Source organism: Gavialis gangeticus, unplaced genomic scaffold, assembly GCF_001723915.1.
Source record: "Gavialis gangeticus isolate Ggan-Ray unplaced genomic scaffold, GavGan_comp1, whole genome shotgun sequence".
NCBI classification, from domain to species: domain Eukaryota; kingdom Metazoa; phylum Chordata; order Crocodylia; family Gavialidae; genus Gavialis; species Gavialis gangeticus.
The window spans coordinates 10,681,821-10,699,274 of NW_017729009.1; the positions used below are offsets into that span (position 1 = coordinate 10,681,821).

At 61.7% G+C, this 17,454-nt stretch overlaps 1 protein-coding gene and 1 long non-coding RNA gene across 3 annotated transcripts; one reads left to right on the plus strand and one right to left on the minus strand.

The window, feature by feature from the left end:
- The first annotated feature begins 601 nt into the window (after positions 1-601).
- On the plus strand, positions 602-15,509 carry LOC109292547. Its single transcript, XR_002096141.1, has 3 exons — positions 602-762; positions 5,703-5,707; positions 15,498-15,509. It is a non-coding gene; the product is annotated as an uncharacterized LOC109292547 (long non-coding RNA).
- RSPO4 (R-spondin 4) lies at positions 760-11,083 on the minus strand. Of its 2 annotated transcripts, none has more exons than XM_019510024.1 (5): positions 10,620-11,083; positions 5,638-5,826; positions 5,087-5,230; positions 4,611-4,808; positions 760-1,077 (listed from the first exon to the last, which is right to left on the minus strand). In XM_019510024.1, exons 1-5 carry the CDS (start codon positions 10,813-10,815, stop codon positions 989-991), a joined length of 816 nt encoding a protein of 271 aa, XP_019365569.1. In that variant the 5' UTR covers positions 10,816-11,083; the 3' UTR covers positions 760-988. The 2 variants fall into 2 exon arrangements, with proteins under 2 accessions (XP_019365569.1, XP_019365570.1); XM_019510025.1 differs by having other exon boundaries at positions 10,737-11,079.
- Positions 15,510-17,454: the final 1,945 nt, after the last annotated feature.

A 17,454-nucleotide genomic window follows, 5' to 3' on the forward strand; every position in this document is an offset into this window, starting at 1 on the left:
CAAACAAACCAGGAACTAACCTTAAGACCAAACTCAGCCCCTCGAGCCAAAGGCCACCTTACGGGCCCCGACTGTCTCGCAAGCGGCGGTTCGGTTTCACATATAGACACTATAGTTACTGCAGAGACAACACCGCGTCATCTGCCAGCACCGCGGCATGGTGCCGGCACCCTGCGGGGGTCGGGGAGCAGGAGGGGGTCGAGGGAGGGGGCACGGGGCCTGCAGCGGCTCTGCCCAGGGCATCGGGGTCGGCCCAGCTGCCCGGAGCAGGGAGCGGGCTGCCCCGGGGCGGCGATTCCTCGTGATCTTGACTGTCGGGGGGGCCTCGAGGCTGCTCATCCATCGTCCCTCCTGCAGCCGTGAGCCCCGGCCCAGGAAGGCCCCGTGGCCTCCTTTTGCTCGGCTCTCACCACACGACCGTTCCCCCCGGGATGCCCCCACAAGGGGCAGCTCTTTGCAGCCCCCGGCATCCCGCACCACATCCTGCTCGGGCACTGCCCGTCTGCACAGGCTGGGTCCCAAGCGGGAGGAAATGCTGCTGCAGCCCAGGAAGGATGGGCTTTCCCTTCCCAGTCCGTCACAGGCCTGCTGCAGTCCCCAGGGGCTGGAGGTGGCACTGGGTCCGTCGAGTGTCCTGCTGGGTACTTCTGACAGCTGCCGGCCTGGAGCATCTCCCGGAGGCTGCTGGGCTCTGCCGTGCCCTGAGCCAGCCACGAGCAGGAGCAGAGTAGGCATCCCCCAGCCTGGTCTGTGCCCGGGGAGGTCCCTGCGCGGAGCAACCTTGGGGGAGCTGAAGCGGGGCCCCCACGTCACTGCTGCAGCCGCATTGCAAGGTGAATTTCTACAGAGCAAACAGTTTGCAGGCCCTGCCCCGTCCAGCACGGGCGCGCGGGCGTCTCTGGCAGGGACGGAGCAGGGAGAGCTAGCGCAGAGCCGGCCGCGGGGGCGGCTCCAGCCGGGCGCCCCCTCCTACACGCGTGCCCCCTCGTTAGGTGCCCAGCTGCACGTCTGCCTTCTTCTCCTTCTGCTTCTTCTGCTTCTTCGCCTTCTTCACCCTCTTCCTGGCTTCGCTCTTCTCTGCAACACAAAAGCGAGAGCGGGGTCAGGGCTGCGGCGTCCCGGATCGCGGCACTGGGGAGCTCGGGCTGTGGGAGGGGAGCGTGGCCAATGGTTAGAGCAGGAGACGGAGAGCCCCCGGCTCACCCTTCACTTGCCCTGCCGGGACACCTGGGCTCTCTGCTCCAGTCCCCCATGGGCTTGCTTTGGGGTTTCGGGGGAGTTACTGAAGCGCTGTTTAGCAGACCCTCCTGTGCCTCAGTTTCCCCCCCCGGGGAGGCAAGCTTTGCCCCCAGAGCAGACAGGAGTGTGCACCACACATCATTTTCCTTCTGGTCACCTGGGAACACCCCTCCGCACCCCTGGAAAGAGCTGAGGCATAAAAGTAGGCGTTTCTGAGGGTGCCAGGCCCAGCCTGGCTCCACACAGGGGGGACATCGGTCTCCTCCTCGCAGGACACGGGTACTTAGGAGCAGACCTGCCGGGCCGCACTGAGCCCAGAGCCCACGGACGCCCCCGCGCTGGGGTCAGGCTCACGCGCCCCGAGGACAGCCGGCGGGCAGGGAGAAGAGCGCACCGGAGCCCCTCGCTGCTTCCCGGCTCCGCAGAGAGGAAAGGAAGGGAGCGCGGCGCACGCAGGGAGGAGGAAGGGGGATGTTGCAGCAACCCCTGAGGTCCCAGCAGTGGGACGGGCGGCGCCTGCCAGCAACCCTGGAGCTTCGGCTGGGCATGCCGCCCCTGGCACTCCAGCATGCGGGCAATTGGGAACACATGGGAGCGCAGAGTGCTTGGCAGCAGGCTTCGGCACACCCCAGGCCACCCCCGGCTCCCGCCCTGAGCCCACCGCGGGCTGCTGTCTGGGGGCGTCCCTCCGGGGGATCCAGAGCTCCGGGCCCTGGGCACACGACCCCAGTCACCGCTCGTGTCTCTGCTCGTGCAGCGATGCGTCCCCGGGGGTCACAGCTCCGGTTCCTGTCCCACGAGGATGCCCAGCAGCTGCCCAGGGCCCGCAGCGTTGTGGGCGTCCGTGCTGACCCCGTGGGAGCCAGTGCCCGCAGCGTGATGGACCTCGAGTCCAAACAGGTCGAGCTCCTCGGGGTGCGAGTCCTGGGTCACAGTGGGCGCTGGGGCTTCCCTTTGGCTTGCACCTCCCAGGGGAGGGAAGTGCCAGAGCCCCTGGACTGACCATTGCAGTGCTGCACTTGACCCCAATGCCTCCCGAGCCTCTTCGGGCAGGTCTTCAACCTCTCCTTGGCTGTCCGATGAATACAGCTCTGCCCAGGTCTGTGTCTGTCCAAGCAGGGGGGTTCTTCCCCGGGAGGTGTTTGCTGCTCTGTGCTTCCCATGCTGAGGCCCTCACGTTCCCAGCCAGCAGCTGCTGCCCGCTCCGTGCTGGCTTTCCTTGATAGGCAGCCGCGGGCTGTGACCCTGGCTGGAGGCAGCGTTTCCCGCACTCCGGCTGCAGCCTGGACGCTGCTGCAAAGATGCCCCTGGCACGTGCTCTTCGTTAGATGATGCCCCCTGAGCCACCCAGGCTGCCTGTCACCTCTGCCCAAGCTCTCCCCTCTCCTCTGGGGCCAAAAGCCGTTGCAACAAGGGACGCGGCCTTGGGAATCGCCTCCCTCCCTACACGGCTCTACTGCTGCGCTGGCACACGCGGTGGCAAGGCCCCGCGGTGGCGTGCCACACCGGTGCACGTGCCAGTGCCGAGCCTCGGTGGTCCTGGCGATGCCTCCACCTCCGCGGCTGGCAGTGCCTGGGCTTGGCTCCAGCTGTGCCGGCAAAGCGCTGTGTGCTCGTGCCCAGCGCTCCTTCGGGGCCCGCTGCTCCGTGTCTGCTGAGTAGGGGCAGGCTCCCGGCGGCCGTCTCGACGTGCATGTTGATGCCGCTGCAGCATGGATCTGGCTTGGGGGCGCGACTCGTGCCCTGCCTGAGCTGGGGTGGGGACACGCCAAGCATCTGACGTGGCGGGGGATGCACGAGCAGGCTGACAGCTGCTGGCAGGAGCTGACTCTTCGTGGCACCTACCCTGGGCTCCGTTTGGGGCAGAGCAGTAGCTCTGCAGCACTCCTGAGACCGCAGCCGCAGCCTCTGTGTCCAGACCTAAGCTCACAGGCTCCCGCGGAGCGGCAAGTCCAACAGCAAGGTGGCTGTCATGGCATCCGTGCTCAGCCCGTGGGCAGGAGCCCGTGCCCCACCAGTTCTTCCAGCTGCCCCGTGCGAGCAGCTTCGGTGGCTGAGCTCTCCCCATTGCCACTTGCACCTGGGCTCCAAGGTCCTGCGGGCACAGCTCAGGCTGCCTCCACCAAATCCACGTGGTTGGGACCGTGGGTCCCCGCCACGGTGGGGAAGAGCCCGTGGCTGCTCGGCTCGTTGCAGCCTGGCCTCCTGCTCCATGCGGATGACAGGATGCGAGAGGAATCCGCGCTGCAGGCTCCGCTCCAGGGCACAGTTAGGGGCCGCGCTCGCTGCTGGAGGGGAGCCACGGGGAAATCGCTGCCGGCTTGTGCCCAGGGCCTCCACCCTGCAGCAGGGCCTGGAGCCAGCATCCCCCCCTGGGCTGGGGAAGGCTCCCCACCGACACCCCCTTCGGGTGGCTGGTGCTGGGTGCCAGCGGGTGCAAAGCCGATCCCTCGTCGCCCTGCCCGGCATCGCGCCGGGTCTCCTTGCTGACCCCTTGGGCAGCTCCTCGAGGCGGGGAGGAGAGGGCGGCTCCTCGTCTCCCAAGGGCCGTGACTAAGAGGCATGCGGTAGCAGCACGCGAACCCTGACCGCTGCCCAGCTCCGGGGCCGTGCATTCCTCCGTGCTGGCTCACGCGCCGCGGCACGGCCTCGCCCCCAGATCTCTGCCCCGCCGAGCCTTTCTCTCCTCGTCCCCCTGTCTGTCTGCCACCCCCCCCGGCTTTCCCTCCTGGCACCCTATGCAATGCCTTTTCCATGTGACGAGCCCCGGCACCCCGCCTCGGATGCTGGCCACGCTGGGGCCAGGCGCTCTGATCTCTTTCCAGTGCCTGCAGACCCATATCTCACGCCAGGTTGGGCTGCTGCCAGTTATTAAGCCGATATTTATTAAAGCAGTCACAGCCGCGCCTGTCGCGGCCAAGAGTGATGTCAGCTCCCCTCTGGCTTCCCAACACCCGGGGACTGTCACGGCTGGCATCCACCTTGATTAATGCCATGGGGCAGGGATGGAGTGAGCGTGCTGAGTTTCCAGGGTCTGCCCCAGGGATGCTGGGGCCCGGCGAGGCCTGGGCTGACTCCCTGCAACACACAGAGTGGTGCAACCCCCTGGCCCATGGCTTTGCCCCCATGGGAGTGAGCACCAAGCACCAGACAGGCTCTGTAAAACCAGGACAGCAACCCCCGTCTCCACCTGGTCTGCTTCGGCCCTGGTTTCTCCGGGCAGGACCAGTGTCTCCCACCGGGGTGGGTTTGCTCAGCCCTCATGCTCCCTCCCTCCACACCCCATGCACAAAAAGCAAGGGTGGAGCAAGCATCTCCCTGCAATGCCTGCTACTGCCCACCAGCTGCCCACCCGCTCCCAGCCCCCTCACCTCCAGGGCAGTGCTTCCTCATCCGGCACTTGCGGGACTCCAGCAAACCCGGGCACGCCACCACCGCCTCCTCCTCTTCCTCCTTGGGGCCCCCCAGCATGCTGCGGGCCCGCGTCTCCAGGCCCCACTTGCAGCCGCAGGTGCGGCCCTCGTTGGTGCACGTGCTCCACTCGCTCCAGGGGCCCAGCTCGCATGCCTCTGGTGGGGAGATCAGGGGGCCATGAGAACAGTGGGGCTGCAGCACTGCATCCCCCAACGCCTCATCAGGGCATGGCTCGAGTGTGCCTGGACGGGGGTCAGGGGCTTGGCACTGGGGATGGGGGTGAGCCCCAGGGAGCTTGAACCCTTGCATCGTGGCTATCAGTGGGCATGGAGCAGGTCTGGGACCCTCTATAGGGTGCAGGATGTTCCCAACCAAGAGGGGAGAGCCCCGGGGAGAGGCGTGGGTCAGGGCAGAGGGCGTGGTGCTTAGTTACCCTGGCACTCCCGGGTGCTGGGCTGGGCCGTGGTGCTCGGTGGACATGTGCTCAGGCACTTGCCCTTGTGCAGGTAGAACCTCTCCTTGCACTTCATGCAGAAGTCCTTGCTGAAGCAGCTCTCGCAGCTGGGTGACGTGCACTCTGCCGGGAGGGAAGGGGTAGGGGGGTGAGTGCAGACCCTGCCAGGAGCACGCAGCCCCGTGCATGCCATCATGGGCACTCGCCAGCTGCCTCCCAGCCAGGGAGGAATCACAGCCCCCTGTCCAGGGGGGACGCAAGCCATTGCACAGGAGCTCAGGGGGAAAAGACCCCAGGAGTCCAGGCTTGCAGCCTGCTTCCCCAGAGCCCACTGCAGCACTGCTTCCCTTGCAGCATGGCTGTTTGAAACAGTCAGAGGAGAACCCCTGAATTATTCCCCTTTTGGGGTGCTCAGTGCACTGGGAGCCCCGATAGCTGGGATGCCCAGTGGGATCTGTGGGTAGAGCTGAGTCCTGTGCCCCCCACCCCCCTCCCCGAGCTGGAAGGGGACAGGGTGTCGTGGCACGTACTTGTGCATCTGTTGACCTCTTGGCCCCGCACGCCGAAGTAGCCGGGCGGGCAGGTGTGGACGCAGGCGCCGTACTGGCGGATGCCCTTCCTCCAGATGAGCAGGAAGAGGCGCTGCTGGCAGGCCATGCAGCCGTTGTCCTCCGAGCACAGGATGCAGCCCGTGCAGTTCTCAAACAGGCCGGTGCTCACTGCAAGACAGAGCCCAGACTGCCCCGGTGAGCTGCCCAGTGCCGAGATGCGCCCGTGCCCGGGTTTGTCAGCACAGCTGCACCAGCTCCACTGAGCTGAGACCTGCATTAACTCTCCCCTCGCGAACGACGCTCACAAAGCCAGACGCTGCCTCGGATGAGGGTGCCCGGGGCCAGGCGCGAAAGCGGCTGTTCCCTTAGCAGTGCTCCCGTTGCCCTTCACAATGTCCTCCGTGCCCCCCGACACCCCACGCACAGACCCAGGCTGGCAGCAGCTGCCAGACCTGTCTCCTGGGGATGGGACTCTCCGTATCCAAGACTCCCGAAACAAAGGCAGGAGATACCCGAATAAGACCGGTCACTACGGTCTCCGTGCTGCCCGGCTCTATAACACCAGCTACAAGGGGCATCTCGGGCGTTGGGTGTAGAAGTGGGTAGCTAATATCAGGCGGCATTTACGTTTTGCTGCAAATCGCGTGAGTCTTTTAATCTAGCCCGCGGGCGGTCCCTGAGCTTCGAGCGTGATGGAGCTGCTTATGCCCAGCCTCAGGCCCAAGCCCCCATGCACAGGCCCAGCGTCCAGGGGAGTCCAGCGCCAACTCGGCCCCAGCGCAGGCGGCTGGATTGGCCCTGCCGTGAGTCAGGAGCCTAGTCCGGTAATTCCCAGTAATGCCGTCCATGTGGGAGGCATCTTGAGCTTCTTAAACAACAGCGGCAATTATCCCAGACCAAAGTGAAATCAAGGATCAGTTAGCGGTTAAAAATATGCCCTGACCTGGAACAATTAGCCCCAGCCTGCTAAATGTCAGAGAAAATAAAGAACACTTGGGAAAATATTCCGGGGGCTGAGAGGCAGCCCCGTCCCCTGCGCCGCACCGCGCAGGTGCTGCGCTTCTGCAGGGCTCGTCACCCCAGCTGGACGCCTGTTAATCCCCGGCCTCTGAGTTGGCAGGGCCCTTCGGGCTGTGCCGTGGCTGGGCTCTCGGACGTGGGTGCCTGGCCCTTCATCTTCTGGCTGTACCAGGGCAAAGTGCCCAGGTTGGTGGACGAAGGTGAACGAGGGCACAAGGAGGTGTGAAAGAACCGCTCGGGCCCTGCAGCTCTCCAGCAGCCAGATGCTACTCCACTCCAGCTTGGGTGGGGACAGCCCGGCGATGCCGTCCCATCTAGTCTCCATCCACAGGGCCTGGGTGTTTCTGATCCGACGACCCATCAGGGCATTGCTAGCAGTATGAAAAGGGAGGCCCTGGCCCGGGCGCAGAGCAGTGCACCTCTTAGCAACGCGGCCAGCCGGCACAGCCCGGCACATCTGGAAGACTTCTCCTGGAGCTGCCAGCACAACGGGCAGAGGCTTCATATTGTTTAATGACAGCTTCTGCTTTGCAGCACGCAGCTGTGCCAGATTCCAGCTGCTAATGGCCTCACCACGCATGACCAAAGCCGGAGAAAGGCTCAATGGAGGCCCAGAGCCCTGGGGCTGGGGGAGGCCTGATTGCAGGTCTGCGGAGCAGTGGGAGCTGCAAAACCCCACAGGCACCCCACACTCAAACCAGCTGCCCCCAAAAGCCAGCCCGGCGGCTCTGCCAGGCTGCAGAGCCCATAGTGTGTGCATTGAAACTGGTGAGGAATGACAGTCGAGGCAGGTGCCAGGCTGCGTTCCTGAAGAGCATCTCTGAGAACGAGCCACGTTTGCTACCTCTGCCTGTGTGGTTCGCAGCACGGTGCCCAAAGCCTGGGTCTCAGCCACTCCCCACCACAACGTCTGCAGCCAGATCAATGCACAGAGCTGCCCGCAGGCCCCAGGACACCGAGCACAGCCAGGGGTCACAGGGCCGGCTCCGGGAAGGAGATCCCATGCCCACCACGAGCCTGTTGGACTCGGGGCACGTGCACTGTATGCACGCTCCCCCGCCCCGCTGCCCAGCCACGCGGTGTCAATCACGGGTATTGTGGCTGCACCAGCTGAGCCCTGCTGAGCCGGGCACCGTGAGAACTCAGCCCCTGCCCCGCAGAACCTGCAAGCTACGTAGCCCGGAGGGGGCTTGGGCATGTCAAGGACCCTGCTAAAGGATGCCCCAAGGGTGCCAGTCCAGCCGCATTTCTGCAAGAGACCTTCCCCTCCTGGATGCACTGCGCCTGCTGGCCCCTGCCTGCCCCACGGCTGCTATTGCCCTCTGTCAGGCTGCACCTTGCTCCCAGCTGCATCTGGGTGAGAGGCCTGGAGGCTCCTTGCAACCAGCATCCAGACCTGCTGGACTGGCAGACCCCCTTCGTGGCCAGTGCCCTTCCATCACAGGATGCCACATAAGAGAGGCTAAGGCCAGAAAGGGTCAGGGGACCGTCCTGTCCACTTGCTACCAGCCACAACCCATGCGACGAAGCAAAGGGCTTCAAGGCCAAGCCCCAAATTCCTCCCACAACTGCTTGCTGCACAGGGAGAGCAGGAGACACGAGGGCACCACAGCTACCAGTGCCCGGAGCTCAGGAGGACGCTCCCCAGCTACAGCATCCCTGTGGGGGTGAGGGCTGGGCTGCCCTGACACCCTGCCCTCTGGGAGGGTGGAAAAGCCCCAGGTGGAGGTAAGGGCTCCAGCTGCTTAGCGAGGCGGTGAGAGAAGATCTCAGTCCCCCGCTGAAGCCCTAGCGCAGCCAGGGAGCTGGTAAGCATCGGGGCTGAGAGGCCAAAGCCCCCGTGCATGGTGCACTGTGCTGGTTGCCTTCCCTTTTGCCCGCACTCCCTCGTGCCCTCTTTCCGGGCAGCCGGGGCTCCTGCCAGCCTGTGTTTGCAGCTGGAAGGATCCACTCGGGCTGTCTCTGTTGACGGCTTGGCTCGCCTTGAGTTCAGACGGCACCTTGGATCTATTAAGCCCTTCTGGTCTCCATTACCTCCTTGCTAAATGCCAGCCACACTTGCATCCCTCCAGCTGCAGCAGGGAGCGCAGCACGGCCCGCGGGGTTGCGCCCGGCTCCTGGGCTCTCCCCATTTCTGCCGGACGCGGCTCTTTTCCTTCTCTCTTGACAGCTCTTTGGGGAGGTGGGTGCAGAGGGGCTGAGAGGAGCATGGGGTCCCTGCGCAAGGGGATCAGCTCTACTTAGGGACCATTATAAGCCTGTTGCATGCGTGCTGCCTGCACCGGGAGACATGTATGCGTGTGCACATTTGCAGGTATCTGTGCGCACGTGTATTGGGAGCAGTGAGGGACACTGTAAATATCAGTGTTGTGGTTTGTGACTAGTCAGGCACTCCTGGGTCGCATGTGGAGGTCCCGTGGCCCGTGGCCCGCGATGACTGCCCCAGGCGCTGCTGAAGTGCAGGTGTTGCTTGGAAAGAGGGAGGAGAGAAACTCCCTGGGTAGCCTCCAGCTGTTTGGGAGCAGTGGGGAGAGGTGCCCCTTCTCGGAGACCTGGGGAGGCTGCAAAGCGCTGGGGACTCTGGCTCTGACTCTGCAGCGCTCTCCGGCACGTGACGGCTGGAAAGCCCAGCAGCGGTTCAAGTGCCCTGTTCCATCAGGGCCTTATTTTTGCCCGTGCTTCTCCTGAATGAGGTCCCAGGCCCCAGCTGAGCAGGTCTTGGTGGAGAGGTCATGCTGCTGCCCCTCTCCCATGGGTGCCAGATGGTTGGTGAAGCATCGGCAAAGAGCACCTCGTGGACAAGAGCAGGGGGCCAGCCACGTGCTCTGCCAGGCTGGGGAGCCAGCGGCCCCGGGGGAAGAGTCATTTGTCCTGGGGTGGCGAAGTACGAGAATCAGAGCAGAAGACGGCCCCGAGGTGGATCCCCCAGCCCTGCCCAGCCCCAGTGCGGCGGGTCTCGGTCTAGTTTGGACACTAACCCAGCCGCGCGCGGTGCTCAGGTCTCCGTGGTCAGCAAAGCCGCTCTCAGCCCATGCAGCCACGGGGCTGATGTCCTAAACGGGCCGTTAGTTGCCCGGCGTTCAACCTATTTCTAAGTCACCTGGAGCGAGGGCGCCCGCCTGGCCTAGGGCACTGGCTCTGCTCTCCTGTCCGTGGGCCTGGCCCTGCGGTCAGTCTCGTCGCTTCCAGCAGTGAGACGAATGCGCAGTGATCCCCAACCCGCCTTGGGTTAGCTCTGGTGAAGACACTGCCCCCCCGACACATCACAGCGTGGGGAAAAAACAAGCTGTTTTGCATTACCAAGCGGGTCCCTTCTTCCCTGCCCCTGGCCGTGGCTGCAGGCAGGTGGAGCAGGCTCTAGCTAAGCAGGTCTGCGCTTCCCCGGGGGGAAATTTTTCATGGCAGCAGCTAGAAAGAGCAGAGCCGAAGTCCTCTGCCCGGGGCTTGCTCGCAGCCCGTTTCCCCGCCGGATCCCAGCATGGTGGCAGGGCTCAAACCGCAGCGCCAGGGACAGCTGCTGAGATGTCACCCCACATGCCAGCATCTGCTGCAGACAGAGCCATGGCCCAGCCCTCCCCCGGATGCCCCCAGGCATGATCATACCCTGTGCCCTCCAGCCACTGGCGGCAAGGTATCCACGAACGTGCCCATCTCCCGCACCCAGCCGGAGCCCCCCGCACATCAGGTCCTACCCCTGGTGCTGACACCAAGCCAGGCCCGGGGGGAAGAGGAAAGCCCCTTCTCTGCTTTGCAGCTGAGACCCAGCTCAGGTCCAGGGGGCTGTCAAGGGAAGCGAGAGGGGCTGCGGCATGGAGGGAGATGCCAACCTTCCTGTTTCCCCCAGCTCGGTTCTAGCAAGAAGAGAAAAGCCCCTTCCTCACTGCCCCATTCCCCCCAGGAAAGACAGCGTCCAGCTGGCCGTGTAGCCGCTCTGGTCCCACCTGCCAACCCGTCCCCAGGCCAGGATCTCTCAGGGCCACGGGCCACCCTCCCCGCAACACCGCAACCCTCCCACAAAGCTCGCCCTAGGCGAGAAAGCAAACCCCGGCGTGCCGTACCTCTCTTCCTCCAGCTGGTCTGCGTGAGCATTTCCATGGAGTTGATGAATAACAGGAACATGAATATTATCCACTGCATCTGGGCAGGAGTAATTTAGGGCAGGAAAGGGATCAGATCATCCAGGCGGCTGGCGTGCCTCCTGCCAGACGCAGAGCGAGCAAGGCGGCCGAGGGAGAGAGCGCACGCAGCCCCTGCGCACACGGGGCTCACACCATCCCGCGGGCCAGTCACGCAGCCGGGCGCCGTGGTGGCATGGGCGCAGACCGGGGTGGCGCTCAGTCCACGAGGTGGCTCATGGTGCCACGGCAGTGATGACAGCTCCGGAGCGCCCGGGCTTTATATGCCGATCCCACGCCCCCCAGCCAATCCCACACCCCTCCGGAAAAAAAAAACCCACAACAGCAGCAAACAAACTTGCAAACAAATTGGCTGGAGTTTGCCACTCCCCGTGCTCCAGGCTCCACCTTAGCTGGGAAATGAGGGCTGAGCTGCACGGCCATGCCTCGGACTCCAGGTTCATTGCAGTGGCCACTGCTGGGTCCAGGCAAGGGATTTTAACCCTTCTCGTGCCCTCTTCCACCCCCCCCCCCTTGGGCATCCCTCCCCGTCAGGGCAGCCTCTGCCAAGCTCAGCACCGATGTCTTTCAAGCGTCCTCAAAAAGCCAGCGGCTCCTTCAGGAAATGAGCTGTGTTTCTGCTAGGCTTCCCAGAAGCATTGCTCTGCTAGCCAAGGGGGCCTGGGACTGGCCTTCCCCATCTCTGAACAGGAGCTGTAAACCTTCGGCATGCCCCGCATGCCTTTCAGCTGCTTTATTTGTGCCGTCGCAGCCGTCTAGGGGGCTGGCAGTCCAATTAGCGGGTCTCTTTTGAGCTATCCACTGGCACCAACCTCTTGGGCTTGCTCTAGCCATGTCCAGGCTTTAAGGAGGAGCTGCCAGGGTCTCTGCCCCGCCTGGCTGAGCTTTGCTGCGCAGGTGCAGTGAGGCCGTGTGAATGGCCAGATACTTAATCTTTTATGCTCAGAGCAGGCAGGGATTGAGGGAGAGTCACATGGGAGAGAGGAGCTCGCTGTGAATCACCCCTGGAAGGCCAAGGCAGGACCTGCTCAGGGCATCCCGTGCCAGGACTGGTCGTGAGGTCAGGCCCTGGGTTCGGGGCACCCCAGAGCATGGGGTGGCCAGGGGCTCTGGGCTCAGGGTGTCTCAATGCCAGCCGATGCCCAGCTCTGCGGGTGGGGGCAGGCTGTGGACAGTTGCACCCCACCTCGAAGGTTTGCAGAGAAGCGCGAAGCTGCCCATTTCAGAGCTCAGTTAGACTGAGGCACATTGGGCCATCTCACAGAGGGAAACGAGAGAGCAAGTGCCGAGGAAGATGGCCCCCACTGTGCACGCCACCTCCTGTCCGTCATAGCCTCCCGTCTCCAAATCCAGGAGCTAGGCACGGGGGCCCAACCCTGCCGTTCTCACACGAGTGTGACAGGCTGGCTGGTGGTGATTTGAGCATGTCACACAAGCCTTGAATTTTTTCTGGGAAATCTGCAGAGGCTGCATCCTGAGACTCTTGTTCAGCTCCTATGTGCGCAACTGGCTTCACTGATATCACCCCAGAGGATGCGTTTCCCAGAAAAAAATGACTCTTCTCTCTGCCTACATGTAGCATTCCTTCCAGTACTCCCAATTAATGTGGCAGTCACCGAGGCGCCTCCAGATGTTCAAGCCAGCATCTCGCTCAGGAAGCATTTGTGACTACTGAGGCTGCTGTGAAATAGCCAGAGAGAATTTTTTTTTTTAAATATATTTTGATATAGATATAGATATCTATATAGATACCTAGATATATACACACATATATACATATAGATATATACATATATCTATACACACACATCTATCTATCTATCTGTCTGTCTATCTATCTATCTATATATATATATGCACACACACACAAATATAGATATATATATATTTATAGATGTGTGTGTGAACTTTGTCAGAAACTTTTCATCACACGCTCAAACTCCATAAAGAAACCCACGCACCCCAGAGATAAGGACTGACATGGCCGAAATAACAGCAAAGTCAGGCCAAGGGCAGGTGCTGCTGGTGGGTCGCGCCTGCCCTTGTCCTCCCCTCTCTGCGTGGCACACCGAAGCCCGGCTCTTGCCGCTGTTTGGGGTGCTCAGGTCGGCCCCTGGGGAAGGGCTAGCACTGCCGTAGGAAGCCAGCCAGCAAGCACAGCCAGGATATTTAATAACAGCAGTCCCTCTGGTTCTTAGGAAAAAGGCAGTGGAAACACAGTAGGCATCCAACCACAGGCATTTAATAATGAAATTCAATAAATGCAAAGGCGTCTCTGTCCATTGAATGCGCCTGGCCCATGCAGCACGGGTGTGAATCAAGGAGCGGGGTTTTCTCCATCCACGCTCATGCTTGCGGTCTGCTTCCTGTCCCTGGGAGCATCCTGCTTGCACATCTGTGTGTCACGCTCTACACTTGCTGCAGGAAACCGGCGGCTCTGGGGGCAGCGAACACCCAGAACAGAAAGAAAAGGACGAGGAATCCCCTTATGCCACCACCCAGCCCCGGCATCCGCTTCTCCAGGCACCCCAGCTGCCGTGAGCGTGGCCCTGAAGGCCGTGCCCCTCCGCACCTGGGGTTCCTGATCCCGAGCGATGAGGAGCAGCCCCAGTGGAAACGGCTCCGTCCTCTCGTGCTCTCCCTTTGCGCTGCTGGAGGGCCCCTTCATTCTTTCGGGCTAAGCAGCTTTGGGCTGGGGCCAGCGCCTGGGTGGGAGGTGGATCTGCCACGTCCGGGAGAAGCTCCAGCAGGAGCAAGGGCATGCACCGAGCACGCAGGGGACGGCGCACGGCCCGCAGCCGGGGTCGCTCAGGCTGGACGGGGCTCTGGAGGAGATGTCGGGTGTGGGGCAGGACGCCGGACCGTGCTTAGCCCTTATCAGAGGCGGGCTTCAGATGGGTGGCTGGCACTGGAGGATGCAACGATTTTGAAGGGGTTTACTCATAACCTGCAGGGAAGAGCAGGGCATCGGGAGCGGGTTAGGTCCTCAGCCACAGGAGCAAGTGGACGTGGATCCAGTGGCTGCATCCCCAGCAAAGGGCTGTCCAGGCCGGCTTTGGCCCCTGAGCGGGGAGGACAGGTGGCTTCCAGCCCCCGTGGGCACCAGCTCACCTGCTGCGCAGAGCTGCAGCGACTCCCCCCAGCCTAACCCACCCCTGCCCAGGCCCTGCCAGAAACCAGGGCCCACCCAGGTCCTTGATTCCCGTGGGGCCCTGCAGTTCCTTTCCACGTTGCCGGTGCCACGGAAATCGCTCCCTTTCCCCAGCCATGCAGACAAGGCCTTTGGATGCATCCGACCCCTTCAGCTTTGCTCTTTACAGTCTCGGGAGCTGCTGGTAGACTCAGCAGGAGCTGCGGGTGCAGGCCTGGGGCCATGCCATGCCCTCGCTGTCTCCTTTCTTCCCTGGAGTTTCTCCCACTCCCTTTTTTCCCCTTCCCTTGCCCTCCCTTTCTCTCCTTCCTTTCTCCTACTCCCGACATCCTTTGCCAAAGAGCTAAAGGTTCAGGGAACAAAGGGCTCATTTCAGAAGCCTTCAGGTCCTGCCATAGAAAACCAAGAGCCAGGGTGGGGTGGGGGGAGCAGCTTCTTTTAATGCCAATGGGAAATAAATTGAAAAATTACCCGTAAAATACAGGTTCTCAGCATCTGGCTCAGCAGTTCTTTCCATAAACAAGCAAGGTTGGAGGCAGGCCTCCCAGGGCTCAATGCCCCCTTCCCTGCTATCCCTGTGTGCTGGGGGAGAGTGGCAGAGCCTGTAGGAACATGTAACTGCACCTCTCTGGGGGGAGGCAAAACCTTCTCTGCATGTATGTGCATGAGAGCAGGATGTTCTGCCCATGCATGTGCACGCCTGTGTGGAAGAAAGAGAAGGGAGACATCAGGGCTCTAAGAGTGTGCATCTGCATGTTTACGGGCCCATGCATGGATAGCGTGGATGTCCCTGGTGCCGTGCAAACTGCACGTGCTTCTGCATGGATAACACAGAGCCGCGTGGCTACGGATGCCCGTGCCGCCATGCAAGCTGCACATGCTTCTGCATCTGCTTCTAGAGCTGTTGGCTGGATTATGTTGCGGCACATAAAGCCCTTTCCCAATTTAAGGCAAGTCCTCTCCCAGCTCCCAAGCCCAACCTAGACATGGAAGCCCCTCTCATCAGGACACGGAGACCTAGCAGAAGGGTTTCAGCCCACCAGCTTTCAGGGCTCCCCTAATCAATAACTGTGCAATGCACCAAAGTCAAACCATACCCTGGGCTCCTGATCCCCCTCTCCGTGCCTTGCCTTGGCTCTGCAACGCCGCAGGTCACACAGCTGGTTAGTGTTACAGAAGGCAGCTACGGTGCACTGATAAGAGGGATCTCCTGGATTAGGGGTCTTCAAAGATCCACTTCCTCTGCTAGCTGTAAGCACATGCCCAACACAACTGCCCCCCGGGCCACCGGGACAGGGAGCAATGCTGGGCCTGAAGGCAACGCTGCCAGGGGATGTCAGGAGTCCCCAGCCCATGTTCCCATTACCTGGCACGTTGTTTGCTGGAGGGGGGACTGGTGAAGCACCTTTAGTAGCTGGTAGAGGATGGACTTGCTGCAAGTAGGGTCACTCCTCCATGGCCCTGCTACCCCCAGGACCCTGGGCAACTGTGACTGCTCAGCAGGGGCTGGCAGGGGCACTTCGAAGTGCCAGTGGCTCAGGGCTGCCCAGGGCCCCTGTGCGGGGGCTCTGTTGTGAAGGGCCAGCTGGCTCAGTGAGCGCTGGGGAAGGAAGAGTTTTATCCCTGGATGGCTCAGACTGGCAACTCCCTGCTGCTGGGGTCTGGGATGGGTTTCATGCCCACTTCCGTGCCTTCGTTCCCGTGCGCTTGCATATTTATACACCAGGCCTAATAAATCTTCCAGGCTTGTGCCATTGACTGCACACAATACACGAAAGGGAAAAGCAGAGGACGATGCCTAGAGCTTCATCTGATCCACCTTGACGCAGGCTGGAGAGTAGGAGGGAACGAGGCAGAGGTGCTCCAGGGCACGCACACCTGCGCACACCATTGCCTGTGTAGTGAGCACACGTACTAGCCCTGCCAGGTAACTCCATGTGCAAACTGTCTGGAGGCCACACCTGGCCCACGTGGCATGAGTGCCTGTTAGGTGCACGCTCAAGCAACACATGCGCTCTCCCTGCTAGATTTGGGCCTCTATTTGTAGGAGCTGATACAAAGCTGCACTGAAAACATGAAGCCTCCAGCGAGCCGTGGCCGATGCTTGAGCCGGCACTTGGGAGCGATGCCTGAGCCAGGCACGCTGGCTCCATGGAAGACGGTGAAGCAATCCCAGCATTGCTATTTCCTCTTGGACCCGCATCCGTGCATCATGCCAAGGTCTCAGGCGCCCCAGGAGCTGCTTCTCGCTCCTCATCTCTTCCAATTGCACTTTCAGTTTCTGGACTCCCAGCAGAAAGCGAAACCGGATCCTGATCCACTTGCCAAGCCTGGAGCAGGGGCCACTATTCAAGCATCTGCTCCTTGGATCCCTGATGCTGGCAGGCGCGAAAGCAAGCCGCCCTGCCTTTGCTTGACCCTGCCCTCGGTGCTGGGAGGGCCTGGAAGTGCATCCCCGCTGCAAACCAAACCACTTGGGCCAGAAGTAAATCGCACACGTTTGACAGGCTGAAGCTCAGAAACATCCCCCTGCAGAAGCCCGGCCTTTATCTTTCTCCTTTTCCCAGATCTGTGTCTTTTGTAACTTTAATCGAAGCGGACAGCGAATGCCTGGAAAACGACTCCAAATCAGAGCTGTTCAAAGCGGCCGGGCTTGTGTGCGGCTTGCTGTTGTTTTCCTCCCCCGTTATCAGGCCTGGCCGCTCTCCGAGACCAGCTCTCACCTCCGGCCGACACCCACGGGTGTGCAGAGGAGGCTTCCCCCTGCCTCCAAGTGCTTCCTCTGGACGTGCTTTTTGCACTTGCGCCTTTGGGGGCTGTTTTGCAAAGACCCCGGGCTTTGCCAGCTGTGCCCCAACGCCCAGCTGCTGCCCTGAGGAGCTTGAGATCTAGAGAGGCAAAGCCAGGAAAGCTCGATCATCCCCTGGCAATCTAACAACTTGCCCAAAGCTGCTCAGCAAGAGCCAGGGCTTGAACCCAAACCCCCCATGTCCTGCCTGTGCACCGTTCCTGTTAACAAGCATTAGTTTGGCTCGCAACCGGTCTGAAGCAGGCGCCAGAAAGTGCCTTCGCCTGAGCTGGCCGAGGGACACGAGGAGAGCGTCGGGATGGACGCAGCGATGTTTCTGCTGCGGCTGCTCATTGCTAGAGTCTTTACTGGGTCCAGCACGTGATTTTTTTCCCTCTCTTTTGAGATCTGGTACCAGGAATGATTTGACTGTTGCTCACTGTTGAATTGGGCCCTCGTTTATTTTTCGTTCTCCAGTTGAAAAAGTTGCCTGGGGTCCGGCCAGGGGGTGGGAAATCACCCGTGTGACTTACATCACCCACAACCCTCAAGGCAACTCATTCTCTAGCAATTTATAAGCAGACCTAACCCAGCCAGCCAATATCGATGGAGAGCGGCTGCCCCGAAGGAGGGTGGGGATGATCTACAAACCATCCAGCAAAGAGAAGCAGCAGCCAAATCCGCACGGCGTCTTTTTCACC